At 39.2% G+C, this 23,169-nt stretch overlaps 1 protein-coding gene across 4 annotated transcripts in view; it reads right to left on the reverse strand.

The window, feature by feature from the left end:
- The window catches only part of LOC139750894 (uncharacterized), a 145,438-nt gene that overhangs the window by 80,966 nt on the left and 41,303 nt on the right, over positions 1-23,169 (reverse strand). For 3 of the 4 annotated variants that reach the window (XM_071665761.1, XM_071665763.1, XM_071665764.1), the window contains one exon: positions 5,783-8,577. In XM_071665761.1, the coding sequence (XP_071521862.1) occupies positions 5,783-8,274 (2,492 nt within the window). In that variant the 5' untranslated portion in view covers positions 8,275-8,577. Of the gene's footprint in view, positions 1-5,782; positions 8,578-9,432; positions 9,769-23,169 lie in introns of those variants that run through there. The other variant, XM_071665765.1, reaches the window with a different exon arrangement.

Below are 23,169 nucleotides of genomic sequence, written 5' to 3' on the forward strand. Positions count from 1 at the left end.
GTATTGATTGAGAGGGTGAAGGCACGTACAGAGCATCAGATTGGGGAAGGGCAGTGTGGTTTCAGAAGTGGTAGAGGATGTGTGGATCAGGTGTTTGCTTTGAAGAATGTATGTGAGAAATACTTAGAAAAGCAAATGGATTTGTATGTAGCATTTATGGATCTGGAGAAGGCATATGATAGAGTTGATAGAGATGCTCTGTGGAAGGTATTAAGAATATATGGTGTGGGAGGCAAGTTGTTAGAAGCAGTGAAAAGTTTTTATCGAGGATGTAAGGCATGTGTACGTGTAGGAAGAGAGGAAAGTGATTGGTTCTCAGTGAATGTAGGTTTGCGGCAGGGGTGTGTGATGTCTCCATGGTTGTTTAATTTGTTTATAGATGGGGTTGTTAGGGAGGTGAATGCAAGAGTTTTGGAAAGAGGGGCAAGTATGAAGTCTGTTGGGGATGCGAGAGCTTGGAAGGGGAGTCAGTTGTTGTTCGCTGATGATACAGCGCTGGTGGCTGATTCATGTGAGAAACTGCAGAAGCTGGTGACTGAGTTTGGTAAAGTGTGTGAAAGAAGAAAGTTAAGAGTAAATGTGAATAAGAGCAAGGTTAATATATTAGGTACAGTAGGGTTGAGGGTCAAGTCAACTGGGAGGTAAGTTTGATTGGAGAAAAACTGGAGGAAGTAAAGTGTTTTAGATATCTGGGAGTGGATCTGGCAGCGGATGGAACCACGGAAGCGGAAGTGGATCATAGGGTGGGTGAGGGGGCGAAAATTCTGGGAGCCTTGAAGAATGTGTGGAAGTCGAGAACATTATCTCGGAAAGCAAAAATGGTTATGTTTGAAGGAATAGTGGTTCCAACAATGTTGTATGGTTGCAAGGCGTGGGCTATGGATAGAGTTGTGCGCAGGAGGATGGATGTGCTGGAAATGAGATGTTTGAGGACAATGTGTGGTGTGAGGTGGTTTGATCGAGTAAGTAACGTAAGGGTAAGAGAGATGTGTGGAAATAAAAAGAGCGTGGTTGAGAGAGCAGAAGATGGTGTTTTGAAATGGTTTGGGCACATGGAGAGAATGAGTGAGGAAAGGTTGATCAAGAGGATATATGTGTCGGAGGTGGAGGGAACGAGGAGAAGTGGGAGACCAAATTGGAGGTGGAAAGATGGAGTGAAAAAGATTTTGTGTGATCGGGGCCTGAACATGCAGGAGGGTGAAAGGAGGGCAAGGAATAGAGTGAATTGGATCGATGTGGTATACCGGGGTTGATGTGCTGCCAGTGGATTGAATCAGGGCATGTGAAGCGTCTGGGGTAAACCATGGAAAGCTGTGTAGGTATGTATATTTTGCGTGTGTGGACGTATGTATATACATGTGTATGGGGGTGGGTTGGGCCATTTCTTCGTCTGTTTCCTTGCGCTACCTCGCAAACGCGGGAGACAGCGACAAAGCAAAAAAAAAAATATATATATATATATATATATATATATATATATATATATATATATATATATATATATATATAGTGAGTGGTGGGATGAAGAAGTAAGAGTATTAGTGAAAGAGATGAGAGAGGCATTTGGACGATTTTTGCAGGGAAAAAATGCAATTGAGTGGGAGATGTATAAAAGAAAGAGACAGGAGGTCAAGAGAAAGGTGCAAGAGGTGAAAAAAAGGGCAAATGAGAGTTGGGGTGAGAGAGTATCATTAAATTTTAGGGAGAATAAAAAGATGTTCTGGAAGGAGGTAAATAAAGTGCGTAAGACAAGGGAGCAAATGGGAACTTCAGTGAAGGGCACAAATGGGGAGGTGATAACAAGTAGTGGTGATGTGAGAAGGAGATGGAGTGAGTATTTTGAAGGTTTGTTGAATGTGTTTGATGATAGAGTGGCAGATATAGGGTGTTTTGGTCGAGGTGGTGTGCAAAGTGAGAGGGTTAGGGAAAATGATTTGGTAAACAGAGAAGAGGTAGTAAAAGCTTTGCGAAAGATGAAAGCCGGCAAGGCAGCAGGTTTGGATGGTATTGCAGTGGAATTTATTAAAAAAGGGGGTGACTGTATTGTTGACTGGTTGGTAAGGTTATTTAATGTATGTATGACTCATGGTGAGGTGCCTGAGGATTGGCGGAATGCGTGCATAGTGCCATTGTACAAAGGCAAAGGGGATAAGAGTGAGTGCTCAAATTACAGAGGTATAAGTCTGTTGAGTATTCCTGGTAAATTATATGGGAGGGTATTGATTGAGAGGGTGAAGGCATGTACAGAGCATCAGATTGGGGAAGAGCAGTGTGTTTTCAGAAGTGGTAGAGGATGTGTGGATCAGGTGTTTGCTTTGAAGAATGTATGTGAGAAATACTTAGAAAAGCAAATGGATTTGTATGTAGCATTTATGGATCTGGAGAAGGCATACGATAGAGTTGATAGAGATGCTCTGTGGAAGGTATTAAGAATATATGGTGTGGGAGGCAGGTTGTTAGAAGCAGTGAAAAGTTTTTGATCGAGGATGTAAGGCATGTGTACGTGTAGGAAGAGAGGAAAGTGATTGGTTCTCAGTGAATGTAGGTTTGCAGCAGGGGTGTGTGATGTCTCCATGGTTGTTTAATTTGTTTATGGATGGGGTTCTTAGGGAGGTGAATGCAAGAGTTTTGGAAAGAGGGGCAAGTATGAAGTCTGTTGGGGATGAGAGAGCTTGGGAAATGAGTCAGTTGTTCGCTGATGATACAGCGCTGGTGGCTGATTCATGTGAGAAACTGCAGAAGCTGGTGACTGAGTTTGGTAAAGTGTGTGAAAGAAGAAAGTTAAGAGTAAATGTGAATAAGAGCAAGGTTATTAGGTACAGTAGGGTTGAGGGTCAAGTCAATTGGGAGGTGAGTTTGAATGGAGAAAAACTGGAGGAAGTAAAGTGTTTTAGATATCTGGGAGTGGATCTGGCAGCGGATGGAACCATGGAAGCAGAAGTGGATGATAGGATGGGGGAGGGGGCGAAAATTCTGGGAGCCTTGAAGAATGTGTGGAAGTCGAGAACATTATCTCGGAAAGCAAAAATGGGTATGTTTGAAGGAATAGTGGTTCCAACAATGTTGTATGGTTGCGAGGTGTGGGCTATGGATAGAGTGGTGCGCAAGAGGATGGATGTGCTGGAAATGAGATGTTTGAGGACAATGTGTGGTGTGAGGTGGTTTGATCGAGTAAGTAACGTAAGGGTAAGAGAGATGTGTGGAAATAAAAAGAGCGTGGTTGAGAGAGCAGAAGAGGGTGTTTTGAAATGGTTTGGGCACATGGAGAGAATGAGTGAGGAAAGATTGGCCAAGAGGATATATGTGTCGGAGGTGGAGGGAACGAGGAGAAGAGGGAGACCAAATTGGAGGTGGAAAGATGGAGTGAAAAAGATTTTGTGTGATCGGGGCCTGAACATGCAGGAGGGTGAAAGGAGGGCAAGGAATAGAGTGAATTGGAGCGATGTGGTATACCGGGGTTGACGTGCTGTCAGTGGATTGAATCAGGGCATGTGAAGCGTCTGGGGTAAACCATGGAAAGCTGTGTAGGTATGTATATTTGCGTGTGTGGACGTATGTATATACATGTGTATGGGGGTGGGTTGGGCCATTTCTTTCGTCTGTTTCCTTGCGCTACCTCGCAAACGTGGGAGACAGCGACAAAGCAAAAAAAAAAAAAAAAATATATATATATATATATATATATATATATATATATATATATATATATATATATATATATATATATATATGGATGGGGTTGTTAGGGAGGTGAATCAAGAGGTTTGGAGAGAGGGGCAAGTATGCAGTCTGTTGTGAATGAAAGAGCTTGAGAAGTGAGTCAGTTGTTCACTGATGATACAGTGCTGGTGGCTATTTTGGGTAAGAAACTGCAGAAGATGATGACTGAGTTTGGTAATGTGTGTGAAAGAAGAAAGCTGGGAGTAAATGTGAAGAAGAGCAAGGTTATTAGGTTCATCAGGGTTGAGGGAAAAATTAATTGGAAGGTAAGTTTTAATGGAGAAAAACTGGAGGAAGTGAAGTGTTTTCGAAGTGAAGTGTTTTCAATATCTGGGAGCGGACTTAGCAGAGGGTGGAACCATGGAAGTGGAAGTGAGTCACAGGGTGGGAGAGAGGGCAAAGGTCTTGGGAGTGTTGAAGAATGTGTGGAAGGCGAGAACATTATCTTGGAGAGCAAAAATGGGTATGTTTGAAGGAATAGTGGTTCCAACAATGTTATATGGTTGCAAGGCATGGGTTATAAATAAGGTTGTGTGGAGGAGGGTGAATGTGTTGGAAATTAAATGTTTGAGACAATATGTCTTATGTGGCATGAGGTGGTTTGTTCGAGTAAGTAATGAAAGGGTAAGAGAGATGTATGGTAATAAAAAGAGTGTGGTTCAGAGAGTAGAAGAGGGTGTTTTGAAATGGTTTGGTCACATGGAGAGATGAGTGAGGAAAGATTGACAAAGAGGATATATGTGTCAGAGGTGGAGGGAAGAAGGAGAAATGGGAGACCAAATTGGAGGTCGAAGGATGGAGTGAAAAAGATTTTGAGCGATTGGGGCCTGAACATACATGAGTGTGAAAGGTGTGCAAGGAACAGAGTGAATTGGAACGACGTGGTATAATGGGGTCGACGTGCTGTCAATGGATTGAACCAGGGCATGTGAAGCGTCTGGGGTAAACCATGGAAAGTTTTGTGGGGCCTGGATGTGGAAAGGGAGCTGTGGTTTCGGTTCATTACACGTAACAGCTCAAGATTGACTATGCATAAAACTCCATATTTGGAGTTCATTATGGTTAAGTTTGATGTGTACACCCAGTAATGAAGCATATGGTTTATCAGGAGAGCCTAGAAGCTATCTCATGAACCCTGGTGCTTCTCCTGTTTCTGGGTCCCCTCAACCCACATTCCCTTTCCTTACCTCATTGAGCACTTTTCCCTTAACCATGTATATCATTGTTTACCCATACGAAGTACACCAATAAGTGCTGTTAAAACTGAGATCCCCCCCCCCCCCCCCCCCCCCCCCCCCCCCGTAGGAGAGCCCCTGGTGTTTCCATCCTTGTGCAACCCCTTCTCCTGGGCCTTAGTTATAAGGGCCATGCTTAGTGATCATAGAGAATGACAGAATATTAAAGAAGGTCAACATGAGATTTTGTTAATCAGAGCCATCACTATAGGTCAGGATGGACAACTATGACGGATATTAGCTCTAGGATGGAGGAGGTTGATGTGTATTTCCAGTAATGAGGGCATACTTCATTGTTTTCTTGCATCTGGATAGTTTACATAGTAAAAAGCAGAGGATACTTTTGACACATCAAGCACCTAACGAAGTGAAGGCAACAATCTAAGCAAAGAATGTCATCATATCATTGTCAGGTAAATCTATACAGTCAGTGGTAGCTAATCAGCTCCCAAAGACTAATCAATAAAGACTGTGATATCACAAGTGACAGCTCAGTTTCCAAGATTTTCATAATCAATGACTATCCTGAGAAATATGAGTTTGGTGACATATCTGATTTAGTTATAATCAAAGCTCACTTTATAATGATGTGCTATATCTCTGAGATTTTGTTGAAATGATATATTATCAATCTTGAAACATTTACTTTGTAATACAGCCTTTTTTATCAATGCAATGGAAAACCTTAAGTAAAACATATCAAAATACATTGAAATCTGAGATAGAAAATAAAGTAGACATTCACCGGTTATCTCTGGTTTAATACTGTGAATGTTAATCAAGAAGGTATCATCATAAACTGCATAAAATAAAAACATACTACTAACCGAGAATCATAGTGGAGCAGGCTCAGCAGGATGTCATCTGAAGGCTTGTTTAACTCTGGATGGCAAAAGTGATGGTGGAGTTTAAGGTCAACATTACAGGCTTTGAGAGAGATAGCCTTCAGCAACTTTTCCAAGTGAGGCAGGTCATCAGGGTCACCTTCAAGATCAAGAATTACATGCTTGGGATTGATATAATTCATTAAAGAGGAATATCCAGCAACTCGAGGACTTTTGATGGTAATAACTTGTACATTTTTAAAGAATGATCTCGAGATGTACTTAGAAGTTTGGTCATCACATTTCACCTCACCTATGATATCAAGCCACTGTTCTTGATCTGTGATACCAGTCTCATTAAAGAGTTCCACAAGTTCTTTTGTTACTTGTTCCTTAATTTCACCTCCATGTATGTTTAACAGTCCCCCAAAGTGCTTTAAAATATTCTGGAATTTATTGACATCTAACGAAGCATGACCATTTGGGTGCAGCGTCTCAAAAATGTGGCGTATGGCTCTTGGCCCTAAAAGTTTCATGAGAGGTTCTCGAACAGAGTTGAAGAATTTTCTAAGAGATGGTACTTGAATAATTTTCAGAAGTGATTCATAGTAAGACTGGTCTGTGATGGCCAGAAACAGACCAAATGCTGCAAAGAAATCATGCACATCTTTGTGTGGGAAGCACAGCTGCTCCTCACTTCCAGTGCTTGTTAGTACTACCTGAAATACTAGAAAAGCTGATGAGACTTCTTTAAATGGTAGAGAGAGATTTGAACATAATTGTTTCAATCTTTCTTTAGACTTCGAATGCAATATTATTTCATCCAAACTCACGGAGACTAAGGACTCACAATACAGTCCCTTAAGAAAGGCTTCAATCTTCTCTTCTAGTTCCTGGGTAGTACAATCCCTAGTAGAGTCACAATGCTTTAGCCGCTGTATTAGCTTTTGCTTCAGCATATTTTGTACCTTCATGTAAAGCTCTGTCATGGTGGTGATCTCATTGACTTCAGTTGGTCCATATGCCCACAGATAAGTTAACAAAACTAGATTCAAAGGATATCTGAAGAATTCTTTCAGTATAAGTGATTTTTGTACATAATCAATCAACAGTTTTGTGCTTTGCTGACTCCTCTTCATTTTCACCAACTGCTCATGATATTTCTGAACAAAAGTTGGTCTCTGATCAACAGGAATACCAGTAATTTTTAAGTGAATTTTGTAAAACTCCTCAGGAACCCTCATGATTATGTCTCTCACCTTCTCTGGCCTTGATGTGCACAAAACTGTATGATTAGTTGTTCTGCATATGTTCAAGATTTCATTAAATGCCTTCATGGAATTTACATTCAACTCATCCAGCCCATCCACTATGATGAGCAGTTTTTGCTGAAGAGAACATGTCAAAATGTCATCCCCTATAAGGCTGTATGTCTTAGGGATCAAGCACTTCAACAACCGAGTGAAGGAATCAACACAATAATTCCTGCATTCTAGGTGTAGGATGAGATCATAATCAGTGAGACCTTGGATATCACTTGCTGGTTTTGACCACTCACACATAAGTAACTTGCTTAGAGTTGTTTTGCCTGATCCAGCAACTCCTTCAATAAGAATAAAAGTTCCTATTTCATTGTCTTTACAATCTGTTGCTAATCTATCATGTGACTTTATCAGTTTGAAAATATTTTTGTGGTCCACAATGTCACCTTTGCAAAACTGATCAGCCTCAACCATCTCAATCTTTGAGATTACCAGATCTAGTTTTATCTGTGTATCATAGCCATCGATAAATGACACGGGGTTTACAAGCGTTAAGTGGCTGAACCTCTGTTTCAGCTCCATGGATCCTTTGTCCACCAGGATGTACATAAGGTGTTCAAATAATAGCTCTTTCTGATGTTGGAGTATCTCAGCTTCAGATAAGGGTTCATTTCGAATTCTATCAATGTGGTATTTCATTTCTTTAAGTGTATTATCTTTTGTGGCTTCATCAATATCATATCTGTCACATGCTTTCATAACAATCTGGATGAACAAATCTCTTAACTCATCAATCTTTTTCAACATGTCTCTCTTATTCATCTTTGGCAAGTTGTGGGCAAGATCATTTCTCTCATTCTTAAGGCAAGTAAGGAGATACTCTAACTTTGTGTCATCCTCCTTCCACCAAACATCACTGTCTTTGTCAGCAACTCCATTACAAGCCACCTTAATGACCTTCAGCATTAGGGAAATATCAAACTGATCACATGATTTGTATTTTATCTGATTTTTCATTGTTCTGTTAAATATTCTGTTGAACAGTGACTTTGACATTTTCTTATCCTGTAGTAGGTATACCTCCAATGATTTACTATCTTCCTTGTCAGGACATCCCCATCTGAATACCTGGTACATCATTTGAAATCCCACCACTGTCACAAGCTTAAATATTCTTAAGAAGTTATGGTCTTCCTGGTTAAAACCAGCTCGTAATATACTAAGGGCTGTCATTGTTGATGAAGTTCTATCACATCCCTTGGTTTCCCTTTACACAAACTAGGGCTAGGATTACCATGTGAAAACTACAAAAACACTGCTTAGTCAGTCTCATTTACGTGATACTTCAGCCATGATTCAAAATGTTTCCAGAACACAGTAATCACAGTAGTGAACTGGCTCAAACTATGACAAAGTTTGATATCAATCATAAATAGACCTGCTATTATCTCATTTTGATATACATGTCACATTTATCATTTTGACTGCTCCAGCATTCACTGATGGTGTCCCCAAGTTCTTCACCAACACCTGCAACTGAAAACAAACTTTTATTAGTACCTTCAAAGTCCCAGCCCACTTGATGGTAAAAACACAGTTCATATCTATATATTTCTAGCCTCATGCATGGGAGTACAGCCATGGCAGAAGCCCCTTGGCTGCCTTATCCCAACACACCCTCATAGCTTGTTAATCTGTTTCAATCTTTCTGGGTCCTCACCTTAATATAATCGTTCCCTTTCTCCTCTACAGGGGCTAACTGTCTTCCCCTCACTCTACTGCTTTCTTCCTTCCTCCTATGCAACCTAATTCCTGTACAGGTCTATCATCAAGCATCCTTTCCAATAACCAAACCATTTCTAGTTATTTCCCTACACCTACTTCGTAGCATCACACCCCATTTATACTCTTAACCCTTCAAAGACAGGAGTTTTCACATAAGTGCTATCTTTGCAGTTTGTGTAAATCCCATGCCAATATTTTGACATTTGTATGGTTGGTAAATGTCATCATGGTCACTATAGGTGATTTCTGTAGAAACAACCTTTCTCTCAAGTCATTCTTACATATAAATCTAAATGCAAATAAATGTAAATATATAAATAGTGACATGAAATGTTCTAAGTGTCATTTAGCGAATCTGTGTCACAAGGATCATCTGCCCCTGACCACCCCCTACTCCCTTCTTACACTACCCCTGCATTGCCTTTGCTGATGGTAATTACACGTTAACTTCATTTCTATGCCACAGTCATGTAAGTTATGTTAGCATTACCGAATCTGCATCACAATGTTAACCTCAACTTTAGCTCTATCTTTCCATCCTCACATAATACGAGGTATTTATGCATTAACTTTTAACACTAAACCACTAAACATTAAAGCTGTTACCTCTCTTATTTATAAATAATAATCACAGAAGTAGTAAGTAGGAACAAGTAGGAGGGAAGTGTCTGTGGAGGGTTGTATCGCTGAGGATTGTACGGCTAATAAGATGCGTTAACGTTAATTGCGATGGCAATCGCCTAAGCTGGGACTGGGCCTGTCCCCGTTTCCAGTTTGAGAGGGAAGTGTGTACGGTAGAGACACAGAATAATATTTCGTATGGCGAGGATAGAAGGAGGGTTAAGGAGTCTCGTAAGACCCCTACACCTAATGAATTCTGCGCGTCGGCTTTGAAATGTAAGCCGGTTATATGAACAGTCTGGACGCAGACTCCTTGTGGCACGCCGACCGTCACTTAAAAAAACCCAGCTCCATCTAACCCTATACCTACACCTAATCCTCCAACCACAGTTTATAGCAAATCTTATGCTAATACCACATCCTGTCCGTCCTAAAGAAAAGAGAACAAAACTAATGTGTCTTTAAACCTGAGTAAACAACAACAACAAAAAACTACGTCGCACGTCATTGTTCCGGTACCTCCAACAAGGAAACCTGTGGTTCACAGGATCCCTTCGTTGGAGGAAACAGACTTGATGGATGCCAGCCAATCCACTTTCAAGGACCCTTCATGTTCCCCAGGGGACTCGCTCAAGTTCCGACATAAACGGGTTAAGAAAGCTGATCGGTTAAATAACTCTTAAACTAACAAGTTCAATATCATTCAGTGGAATTGTAGAGGCCTTAGGCATAGCAATCACAACTACAACTGTTGCTTGCACTGTTACGCCAGCCGTGATCTGTAAACGAGACCCTTCTAAACGGCACAGTCGAAGACTGATCCCTTATAGATAGCTATCACTCGTATAGAATAGACGAGAATCGTGGGGTAGCTATCTTTGTACACCAAAGTTTACCCCACACACGAGTGACCTTAAAAGTCTATTCTAGACGCAGTCGCATACAGAGTAAAATTTAATAACACATATATTGTTCCGGTTCCAATGCACTTGATAATGATGAGTTAAATTTGCTTGTTAATTAATCACCTCACCGTAAAATAGTTTTAGGAGACTTCAATGCTCATCATTATCAGTGGGGAAGTATCTGGACAGATGCCAGGGGGAACAAATGGTTAATTTTATGATCAAATGCCAACCTCACTCTTCTGAACGATGGTGGTGGAACTTGTGTAGATGACCGAACTGGCAATATCTCTGCAACTAATTCATCCTTGTCATCGCCGGATATACTTAACATCATCACCAGCTGGGGTATTTATGACGACTCCCTGGCAAGTGACCATTTCCCGATCTGTCTCTTATTCACGCGACATTTTCAACAACCCAACTCGTGTCCGCCTAAATTCAATTCTAAGAAAGCAGACTGGGTGTTATTTGCAAGTCTGGCCGCCCTGGATATATCAGGTGATGGCATTAAAGCCCACAACGTTACAACCATCATAATAAAGGCTGCTTAGAACTATATACCTAAGGTTTCTAGTTTCCAGGAGCATAGATTTCCTTGGTGGACACCAGATTGATGGAATGGACTGCGTGAACGCAATTGGAGATACGGGATTTTCGACAACGATCCTTTAGATAAAAACTTATACAAACTAGCAAGGGTTCTTGCAAGAAGAACAATAAAACAAGCGAAAAGAGGCTCCTGGCATGGCTATGTCTCTATTATCAACCAACAAACACCCATAAGTCATGTCTGGTCCACAATAATTAACCTTAAAAGAAAATATAAGCATCATTCCCCCACAACTACATCTTCAAAACTGGGTCATCGACAACCCGTTAGACACAGCCAAATCCTTCACCAGGAGTGTTTCCCAAAGGAGCATCTCGGCCAATTACGGTCAGCGTTTTTTACATAGACGCCAGGCCGAGCTGACTCAGGTTGGCTTTGCCACAAAGGATACCTGCCACCATTACAATGACCCATTTAGTATGAAAGAACTTCTTCTTGCCCTGAAATCCTGTAAAGATTCCAGTCCGGGGCCGAGAAGGGTCAATTACGGGATGATTCAGCATCTTAGTTATAACAACCTAGCTAAGATGTTAGCATTGTACAATGAGATTTGGACGTCTCGTACGTTTTCAACAAACTCATGGCACTTTGCGCACGTCATGCCCATCCCAAAGGGATTTGTAAGGTCATGAAAAAAGAATGGCAAGCAAAAGGCTTTATTTCTTTTGTAGACTCAAGAAACTTTTAAACGGTCAACAGTAAGGTTTCCGTACCAACAGAACACAACGGATCGTTTAATTTATTTATAACATTGTATCTCAGTCATTTTTGAAGAATATTTGAGTGGACTATTTATAGATTTGGAAAAAGCCCACGATATGACATGGCGAAACGGAATTTTAAGTAAACTTTATGCTGTTGGTTTAAGAGGTTATATATCCATATTTATTGAAAAAAAATGTAAGCATTAGAACCTCCACTGTTAAACTTGCTGTACTTAACGGAATTTGTTTAAGCAAGCGGGGGGGGGGGGGTGTTCTAAGCCATTATTCAATATTATGATTAATGATATTCTGTCTCTGTCCCCAGGAATCTTACATACTCACTTTGTGCTGAGGATTGTGCAATATGGCGGCATTATTCCTGTAATGCACAATTTTCGGCTGAGCGAGTTCAAGCCACGCTTGATCACGTTCATCATCGGTGAACGTTACACTGGGGTTGCAAGTTTTCTGCCATTAAAAGCATCGCGGTTGTTTACCCGCAAAAATAAAATTCCGAACGTACAATTAACAACTCGATCCCTTATCGCAGTAACGTAAAATTCTTAGGTCTAAATTTTGATAAACGATTAACTTGTAATAAAAGATTAAATGTTCTTAAATGTCTTTCGGGTTCCTTCTGGGGAGTTGACCGAAGATCTTTATCAACGGTTTATAAGTCCCTGATTAGATCTGACCTAGAGTATTTTCTCAGGTGTATGCTGTGGCTAGCGAGTATACCGTGAGGAGGGTGTCTGTGTTACAGAATTATTGTTTGCGAATGTGTCTTGGTGTCCTGGTACGATTGGAGGGAGGTTGAGGGTAATTAACGTACCTCCTCCCTGGCTGCACTGTGAGATAGTGTTGTGGAAGTGTTGTGTTCTGACGGCCAGGAGGAGGAACAACACTCAAGCTCTCGCCTCATTACTGAATGGCACAGTTTGTCGACTGAGGCGTCAGGCCGCTGGCCCTCAGAATACATTCCATCAGTGAGAATTCTGGTATCAAAGTGCAAGAGGTGGACTCACTGGTTTGAAGTATATTTGCTCCTTAGGAGTCCTCCATCATTAAGATAAAGACAAACTGGCCACAACAAAAAAAGGCTGATGCTCCGGAGAGTGAGGTATGTGCACCTGCGTTTTCTTAGTCCTCATTGACTACCTTTCTTAAGGCCATTTCTACACGAATATGTGGGTGCAAGTGTATGGTGGTCACATATAGTCCAGTGAAATACAGGGCAATATCGTTAATGAATTAAATACACGTACGTCTGGGTGCATGGTGGGTTATTGTGCGTATCTACGGAAATGAGCAGGCAGACAAGTTAGCCAAGTCGACCTCAGAACTCGGAGAGGTTTTTCCGATCTCTCGGGAGCTGTGGTCCTGTCTTTCCCTGGGGAAGACATCATTACTTCTGTGGCAGTCAGTGGACCAACCTGACTATAAACAATATATTTCAACTAGAAGTGGCGGACTGGTCGACATCCTACAGGAAGAACAGAAGAAAACCCGCCTCAGAACACATACACCACCCACCTCAAACCTTCCCCCCGTATGTAATACAGATAATATTAATTCAGTAAAACATATCCTCTGCTGCACACAATTTACGTAGCAGAGGATGAAAGTAATAGAACACGCATATAAAAAAAGATAGTATTTACTATAGAAAACATACTCTATAGAAAACATACTCGTGGACAACCCGAGTATTATTTATCAATTGATGATCATCTTCCTCAGGGAAACTAAACTAATCCAGGTGTTATGATGTGGAACTCGGCTCCGTGCTGCTGAGGTGGTAGTCTGCCTCCCACCTGGGGCTGGGTGTGTGTGTGTGTGTGTGTGTGGCGGGATATTGTGTCACTCCACACATTCCTGGTCCCGGGTGGAGCGGGAAGGTACCGTGGTGAGTGGCGCTGGGCTGGTGGTCTGCTGGCTATATTTATATTATAATCTATATATGTCCTTGATCATGATGAAGGCCTATATCTAGCCGTCCTTTGTCCATCGTAGTTCCTTCCTGAACTACACTGTGCAGTGGGTGCAGTACCGACCCACTGGCTGCTTCTGCCGTCACGTTGTGCAGAACCCACTAAACATTTTCTGTATTCTTATATATACATTATGATTAACATATATATATATATATATATATATATATATATATATATATATATATATATATATATATATATATATAACTAGACTTAGGATGTATTTAGCTTATAGGGACAAGACTGCAAGTCAAAATCAAATAGGGTTGAAGGCGTAATGACCTTCCATATTGGAAGATGGCCGTCAAACCCAACAAGCAAGCAAACCGTGGAAGAGTATATATATTTGCATTTGTTATATTCTTGACTTGTGGAGTGGGGGGGTAAGTATGGAAATACCCTCATCCCTCGCTTTATGCAGGGGTTATGTTCGGCAAATACACACACAAAGAGAAATCGCATATATATATATATATATATATATATATATATATATATATATATATATATATATATATATATATATATATATATAGCGAACCAATAAACATAGAGAAGTGATGTGTGTATAACAGCTTTATGGTCAGCACAGGTGGATTCTGCCATTCCCTTCACCTTACGTAGCTTCTGATATGGAATACTTATCTAACCATATCCTTTACTTGCCTGAAGTGACTTCAGCTCAACAACATTGTCTTCTTTACATAAACGCTCATAAAACTGCCAAGTTTAAACCTGAGTTGTCTCAACCTCTATTTATATCAAGCACATTTTCTCCATAAGTGGATTGTTAACCCTTGTGCTTACCTTGGCAGGCACTGGGGCAGAGTGGACCACAACACTCTGAATTTTCTCTGCATTCTTCATTATGTTGCAGGTTGTGAATTGACCTAGATTGTACGTATGCCTATGCACTGATGCTCCTTGACCAGCATCAGCGCATTATATGATTTCTTGCTTCGTTTATGATGTCAGAGAGGTTCTCTTCTGTTTAACTTCTGGTTCTGTGGTTGGAGATGTTGTAGGGAAATCACATTAGCAGGTGTACCCAGATCACACATAACAGTGGTGACATAGCACGGTGGACCCATGCTTACTCCACCTGCCAACCCTCACCGTAGGTTTAGTGCACCTCCTGCACACACCTGCATACCAGTAAATTTTGACCATATAGAAAGAGGTACATGGTAGAAGTAGGTTCCTCCATAATAGAGAAATCACATATCATGATCCCGCATGAAATGAGGACTGGGTGTCTGGATAAGGAGGTCCACCTTCTGTGATATACTCAGGGTTCCTAAGTACTTAAATTGCTTAGCCCTTTATGATTATATAAGATTCAACTTGCCACCTGCTGTAATTTTTCTGTCATCTTTACAAGCACTACCATATCATTTACAGATGAGCTAGACACCTGCAACCAGGCCTTTCTTCCCAGTTCCAGCTCTGCGATCACCCTTCCTATTCGTATATACATCTTCCACAATGTCTGATCTGGATATCAGGACTGAATTTACATAGTAGCCAAACATAATGTACATAAGGCAGGGTTCCGTGATGTGTCCATATGTCACTTTTCATATCATTAAAGAACTACATGATAATTAGACAACAGTAGGATTATCAGTAATACACTTATATAATCTTACAAAGGGAATACTTTAAAAAATATATACATAACTGAGGGGACTTGATTATCATATTACAGTAATACAAAACATGTAGGAAAACAAAAGAAAATGGGTTAATTTGTTAGGTGAACGTGAAATCATGTGTCAAAATCAGGAAACAGCTAAATGAAATGTGCAAAGGAAATGACTTAGAGCCTAGATCACAACTAGCCACACTGAGCCTTCATCACAACCAACCACACTGAGCCTAAATCACAACCAGCCACACTGAGCCTTCATCACAACCAGCCACACTGAGCCTTCATCACAACCAACCACACTGAGCCTTCATCACAACCAACCACACTGAGCCTTCATCACAACCAACCACACTGAGCCTTCATCACAACCAACCACACTGAGCCTAAATCACAACCAGCCACACTGAGCCTTCATCACAACCAACCACACTGAGCCTTCATCACAACCAACCACACTGAGCCTTCATCACAACCAACCACACTGAGCCTTCATCACAACCAACCACACTGAGCCTTCATCACAACCAGCCACACTGAGCCTTCATCACAACCAACCACACTGAGCCTTCATCACAACCAACCACACTGAGCCTTCATCACAACCAACCACACTGAGCCTAAATCACAACCAACCACACTGAGCCTTCATCACAACCAGCCACACTAAGCCTTCATCACAACCAACCACACTGAGCCTTCATCACAACCAACCACACTGAGCCTTCATCACAACCAACCACACTGAGCCTTCATCACAACCAACCACACTGAGCCTTCATCACAACCAACCACACTGAGCCTTCATCACAACCAACCACACTGAGCCTTCATCACAACCAGCCACACTGAGCCTTCATCACAACCAACCACACTGAGCCTTCATCACAACCAACCACACTGAGCCTTCATCACAACCAACCACACTGAGCCTTCATCACAACCAACCACACTGAGCCTTCATCACAACCAGCCACACTGAGCCTTCATCACAACCAACCACACTGAGCCTTCATCACAACCAACCACACTGAGCCTTCATCACAACCAACCTCACTGAGCCTTCATCACAACCAGCCACACTGAGCCTTCATCACAACCAACCACACTGAGCCTTCATCACAACCAGCCACACTGAGCCTCGATCACAACAGTGAGTCCTGAGGTCTCATAAAGTATGACCAACCTGGCTACAGTGTTGCCATTATGTAAACTCCTGTTATTGCCATCCAACCTTGCATAACTCTCATCACTGTTACATAACAAATAACATTCATTAACCTTCATCCATTTGTCATCAAAGTTACAGTCTGCATTCCTTCTTCTCCCACCACCACTACAGAACTATCTTCATCATTATCATCATTATCACTGTCTGCTTGGTACCACTATTATCACCAATGTCTGCTTGGTACCACTATTATCACCAATGTCTGCTTGGTACCACTATCATCACCAATGTCTGCTTGGTACCACTATTATCACCAATGTCTGCTTGGTACCACTATTATCACCTATGTCTGCTTGGTACCACTATTATCACCTATGTCTGCTTGGTACCATCATTATCCCCAATGTCTGCTTGGTACCATCATTATCACCAATGTCTGCTTGGTACCACTATTATCATCAATGTCTGCCTGGTACCACTATTATCACCAATGTCTGCTTGGTACCACTATTATCATCAATGTCTGCTTGGTACCACTATTATCACCAATGTCTGCTTGATACCACTATTATCATCAATGTCTGCTTGATACCATTATTATCATCAATGTCTGCTTGGTACCACTATTATCACCAATGTCTGCTTGATACCATTATTATCATCAATGTCTGCTTGGTACCACTATTATCACCAATGTCTGCTTGATACCATTATTATCACCAATGTCTGCTTGATACTATTATTATCACCAATGTCTGCTTGGTATCACTAGCAAGCATTATCATCATTGTTATCTTTATCATCATTTTCATCATCATTATCATCACCATTATCATCATTGTCATCATTATCATCATCATTATCATAATCATTGTCATCATCAGTATCGTTGTCATCATTGTCGCCATCATTGTTATTATCATCATCATCATCATCATTGTTATCATCATTGTCACTCATCGTCAGCATCATCATTATCATCATTGTTATCATCATTGTCATCATCATTATCATCATTATCATCATTGTTATCATCATTGTCACTACCATTATCATTATTATTGTTATCATCATCATTGTCACTATCATCATCATCATTGTTATCATCATCATTGTCATAACTATCATCATCATTGTCATCATCTTTATCATCATTATTGTTATCATCATCATTGTCACTATCATCATTATCATCATCATTGTCACTATCATCAGTATCATTGTTTTCATCATCATCATTGTCATCATCATTATTATCATTATCATCATTGCCATCATCATTATCATCATTGTTATCATTCTCACTATCATCATCATTATCATCATTGTCACTATCATCATCAACATTGTTATCATCGTCATCATCGTTATCATCATCATTGTTATCATCATCATCACTGTTATCATAATCAGTGTCACTATCATCATCATTATCATCATTGTTATCATCATTGTCACTATCATCATCATTATCATCATTGTTATAGTCATCATTGTCATCAACATTATCATCATCGTCACAATCATCATTCTCATCATCATTGTTATCATTGTCACTATCATCATTATTATCATCATTATCATCATTATTATCATCACTGTTATCATCATTGTCACTATCATCATTATCATCATCATTATTATCATCATTGTTATCATCATTATCATCATTGTAATCATCTTCATTATCATCATTATCATCATCATGCTCATCATTATCACCATCATCATCATTATTATTATCATCATCATTGTCATCATCGTTATCATCATTGTCATCATCATCATCATCATTATCATCATTGTCATCATCATAATTATCATTATCATCATTTTCACTATCATCGTAATTATCATCATTGTTATCATCATTGTCACTATCATCATCACTGTTATCATCATCATCACTGTTATTATTGTCACTTATCATATCACCATTGTCATCATCATTATTATCATTATCATCATCATCATCATCATCGTCACTATCATCATTGTTATCATTGTAATCATCATCATCATCATCATTGTTATCATCATCTTGTTATCATCATCACTGTCAAATCATCATCATTATCAACATCATCATTACCACCGTTATCATCATATTGTCATCATTATCATCATTATCATCATCGTCATTGTCACTATCACCATCATGTTATCATTGTTATCATCATTGTTATCATCATTGTCTCTATCATCATATTATTATCATCATTATCATCATCATCGTCATCATTGTCAATATCATCATATCATCATCATTGTTATCATCATTATCATCATCATTATCATAGTTATATTATTATCGTCATTGTTATCATTATCATTAATGTCACTATCATCATAATATCATCATTAACATCATCAGTCACTTTCATCATTGTTATCATCATTGTCATCATCATCATCATTATCATTGTTATCACCATCATCATTATTATCATGATCATCGTCACTATCATCATTATCATCATTATCATCATTGTTATCATCATTATCATCATCATCATTGTTATAATCATCAGTTATTATCATTATCATCATTTTCACTACCATTGTCACTATCATCATCATCATCATTATCACCGTTATCATCATGTTATCATCATCATCATTATCATCCTCATTGTCACTATCATCATCATTATCATCATCATTATCATCATCATCGTCACTATCATCGCCATTGTTATCATCATCATTATCATCATTGTCACTATCATATTATCATCATTATCATTATTATCACCGTTATCATATCATTATCATTATCATCATTGTTACTATCATCATAGTATTATCATTATCATCATCATATAATCATGATCGTTATCATCATTGTCATTATCATCATCATTATCATCATTGTTATCATTACAATAATTGTTATCATCATTGTCACTATCATCATTTTTATCATCATTGTTATCACCATCATTATTATCATGATCACTGTCACTTTCATCATTATTGTTATCATCATTGTCATCATCATCATTATCATCATTGTTATCATTATCATCATAATCATTGTTATCATCATTATCATCATCATTATCATTATCATCATTGTCACTATCATCATTATTATCATTGTCACTAATCACTGTTATCATCATCATTGTCATTATCATCATTGTTATCATCATTATTGTCACTCATCATTGTTTTCAACATTATCATTAATGTCACTATTATCATTGTTATCATCATCATTGTCACTATCATCATTGTTATTATCATTATCATCACTATTGTTATCATCATTATTGTTATCATCATCATTATTATCATTGATATCATCATCATTGTCACTATCATCATTGGTATCATCATTATTGTCACTATCATCATCATTGTTATCATCATCATCATCGTTATCATCATTGTTATCATCATCATGGTCACTATCATCTGTCACTATTTGTATTACCACCACAAGCACCATCATCGTCTGCCAACAACTGCATTACCCATACAAGACCCATCATTGGCTGCTGTCATTTGCAGTACCTCTACAACCACCATTACCATCGTTTGTCACTCTGTTACCACTGCAAGAATCATCATCTTCCACAACAATCATCATCATCATCATCATCATCATCATCATCATCATCATCTTTATTTCTATACAATTAAACGGCGCCACTAGACTCGGTGAAGCTGTTGCCAGACTCACGATGACACACTCTCTCTCTCTCTCTCTCTCTCTCTCTCTCTCTCTCTCTCTCTCTCTCTCTCTCTCTCTCTCTCTCTCGTACAAACTTTCCAATAACTCATTCATTTCTTTGGCAGGAGAGATTTTGTTAGTTGCTGAGACAAAATGTTTTTAGGAAAATATGTTACTGTTCACTGGAAAAGTTAGCCTAGCAAAATGAGAGGTACGAAGAAGAAGCTGGGCAGGTGTGAGTGGTTATACTACTGAACAATGCCATTCTGCTGTTCTCCGACGAAATCAAATATGGATGTGGTGCCGTCCCACCGTCTACACGACTCAAGTCCGAGTCCAAAGCTCAAGGACCAGTTGGTCAGCAGCACCTCAGCCCCATGGGTTAACTAGGGTACAGAGGGTCTGAATCTACTTGTACCACAAAAGTGTCATCTGCATCATCTTTATTACCACTACAAGTATCATCATTATTATTACCACTACAAGTATCACCATTATTATTACCACTACAAGTATCATCATTATTATTACCACTACAAGTATCATCATTATTATTACCACTACAAGTATCACCATTATTATTACCACTACAAGTATCATCATTATTATTACCACTACAAGTATCATCATTATTATTACCACTACAAGTATCATCATTATTATTACCACTACAAGTATCATCATTATTATTACCACTACAAGTATCATCATTATTATTACCACTACAAGTATCACCATTATTATTACCACTACAAGTATCATCATTATTATTACCACTACAAGTATCATCATTATTATTACCACTACAAGTATCATCATTATTATTACCACTACAAGTATCACCATTATTATTACCACTACAAGTATCACCATTATTATTACCACTACAAGTATCATCATTATTATTACCACTACAAGTATCACCATTATTATTACCACTACAAGTATCATCATTATTATTACCACTACAAGTATCATCATTATTATTACCACTACAAGTATCATCATTATTATTACCACTACAAGTATCATCATTATTATTACCACTACAAGTATCATCATTATTATTACCACTACAAGTATCATCATTATTATTACCACTACAAGTATCATCATTATTATTACCACTACAAGTATCATCATTATTATTACCACTACAAGTATCATCATTATTATTACCACTACAAGTATCACCATTATTATTACCACTACAAGTATCATCATTATTATTACCACTACAAGTATCACCATTATTATTACCACTACAAGTATCATCATTATTATTACCACTACAAGTATCATCATTATTATTACCACTACAAGTATCATCATTATTATTACCACTACAAGTATCATCATTATTATTACCACTACAAGTATCATCATTATTATTACCACTACAAATATCACCATTATTATTATTACCAATGCCATAAATTATAGGTATCCTGGCTTAATATTTCGCCGCCAGATTAAAAAATTATCTTTAGAAATAATTGTTTGAGCGAAGTAAACAATATGGCTCGTGTAGCGTCGCTTGCTAGCGATTGTCTGACATTTGCCGCAAACAACGAATGATGAAGGCCGGTGGTCATGACCCATCTTGGTGGGTGACCCTACTGGCCTCAGCGTAGGGTCTAAGGCGTAGTATGGCCGCCCACATAGAGTCATTACAATAGCTTTTGTTTATCATTTTATTTGTATATATTGGAAAATCCTGCGAAATGACGCAGCGTGGAAGAACCTTACGTACGGACGCAGTGCTCTGCTTCAAGTAAACAGCCTCAAGGCCATACAGCTTCTGCTCCTGGCCTGGCCCTGCTGGGGCGGCTGCACCTGACCCCTGGCTGGTTAATGGTCCCTAAATGAAGGAGGGCAGCCACAGCCGGTGCACCCTGTTGCTTGCTTCGTCAGGCCACCACAGGACCAGCGTCCTCCGCTACTTCTTTTCATTTTCTAATGTGATGTTGTGCGGTTGTAAAGGTCATCTGGTTTACATGAGTAAGACAGACAACAGGAGGCCTGATTGGCTCACGACTTGGTTGTCTGAAAAAAAAATTAACTTGAAAAAAAAAAGGAATTCCACTCAGTACTTTTTTAATCTATCACCGACTCCCCCGCTGCTGTACTTTAGCCTTCTAGTGTACCCGTTACCGCTGTCGTTTATACGTTTATTTATGGCGTTTTTCTCAAATTCTACCTGAACATGTATGTCAAAACGGCTTTTGAAGTTAATTTTACTGTTAGCATTCACTACGTCTGACGATAACTTATTCCAGTGCTCAACACACCTATAGGAAAACAAGTTTTTCCCCACGTCCGTACTACATCTTTTACCTTTGAGCTTTATATCATTTGTCCTGGTAACCGTATTTTCTTGTATTTCGAAGAGTTGCTCGTGGTTTACTTTATCGAACTTATTTGAATTTTGAACACTTGGATTAAGTCGTCCAGAAATCAACTTTTTGTAGGGGAGAAGAGATCCAATCGTTTTAGCCTCTCTTCGTATGCCAGATTTCTAATGGATGGGATCAAATTTGTCTCGCGTCTTTGTACTTACTCTAATTCTTCCCCGTCTATTTCATAGTTTTGGGACCAAAACTGGACTGTATATTCAAGGTGTGGTCTTACTAGAGAATCATGAAGAGTGAGAATTGTTCCTGGTGTCCTGTAATCTATGTTCCTGGCTATGAAACCTAACATTTGGTTGCCTTTTTTACTTGCTGCTTCACACTGTTCACTGTATTTCAAATTGTTGCTAATGACAACTCGAAGGTCCTTTCTTCGTTTACTTTAGTTAGAGAGTTTCAGAATAATTTATAGTTGTAACATGCATTCTTGTCTCCAAAGTGCATAACTTTACACTTGTCAACATTAAACTTCATTTGTCATCTGTCTGACCACTCTGCTAGTAAGTTAAGATTTCTTTGAGTCATTTCGCAGTCCCGCCTGTTTACAGCTCTACCTCCTAGTTTAGTATCTCCAGCAAATTTGGAGATCTTAGATAT

Source organism: Panulirus ornatus, chromosome 10, assembly GCF_036320965.1.
Source record: "Panulirus ornatus isolate Po-2019 chromosome 10, ASM3632096v1, whole genome shotgun sequence".
Lineage (NCBI taxonomy): Eukaryota > Metazoa > Arthropoda > Malacostraca > Decapoda > Palinuridae > Panulirus > Panulirus ornatus.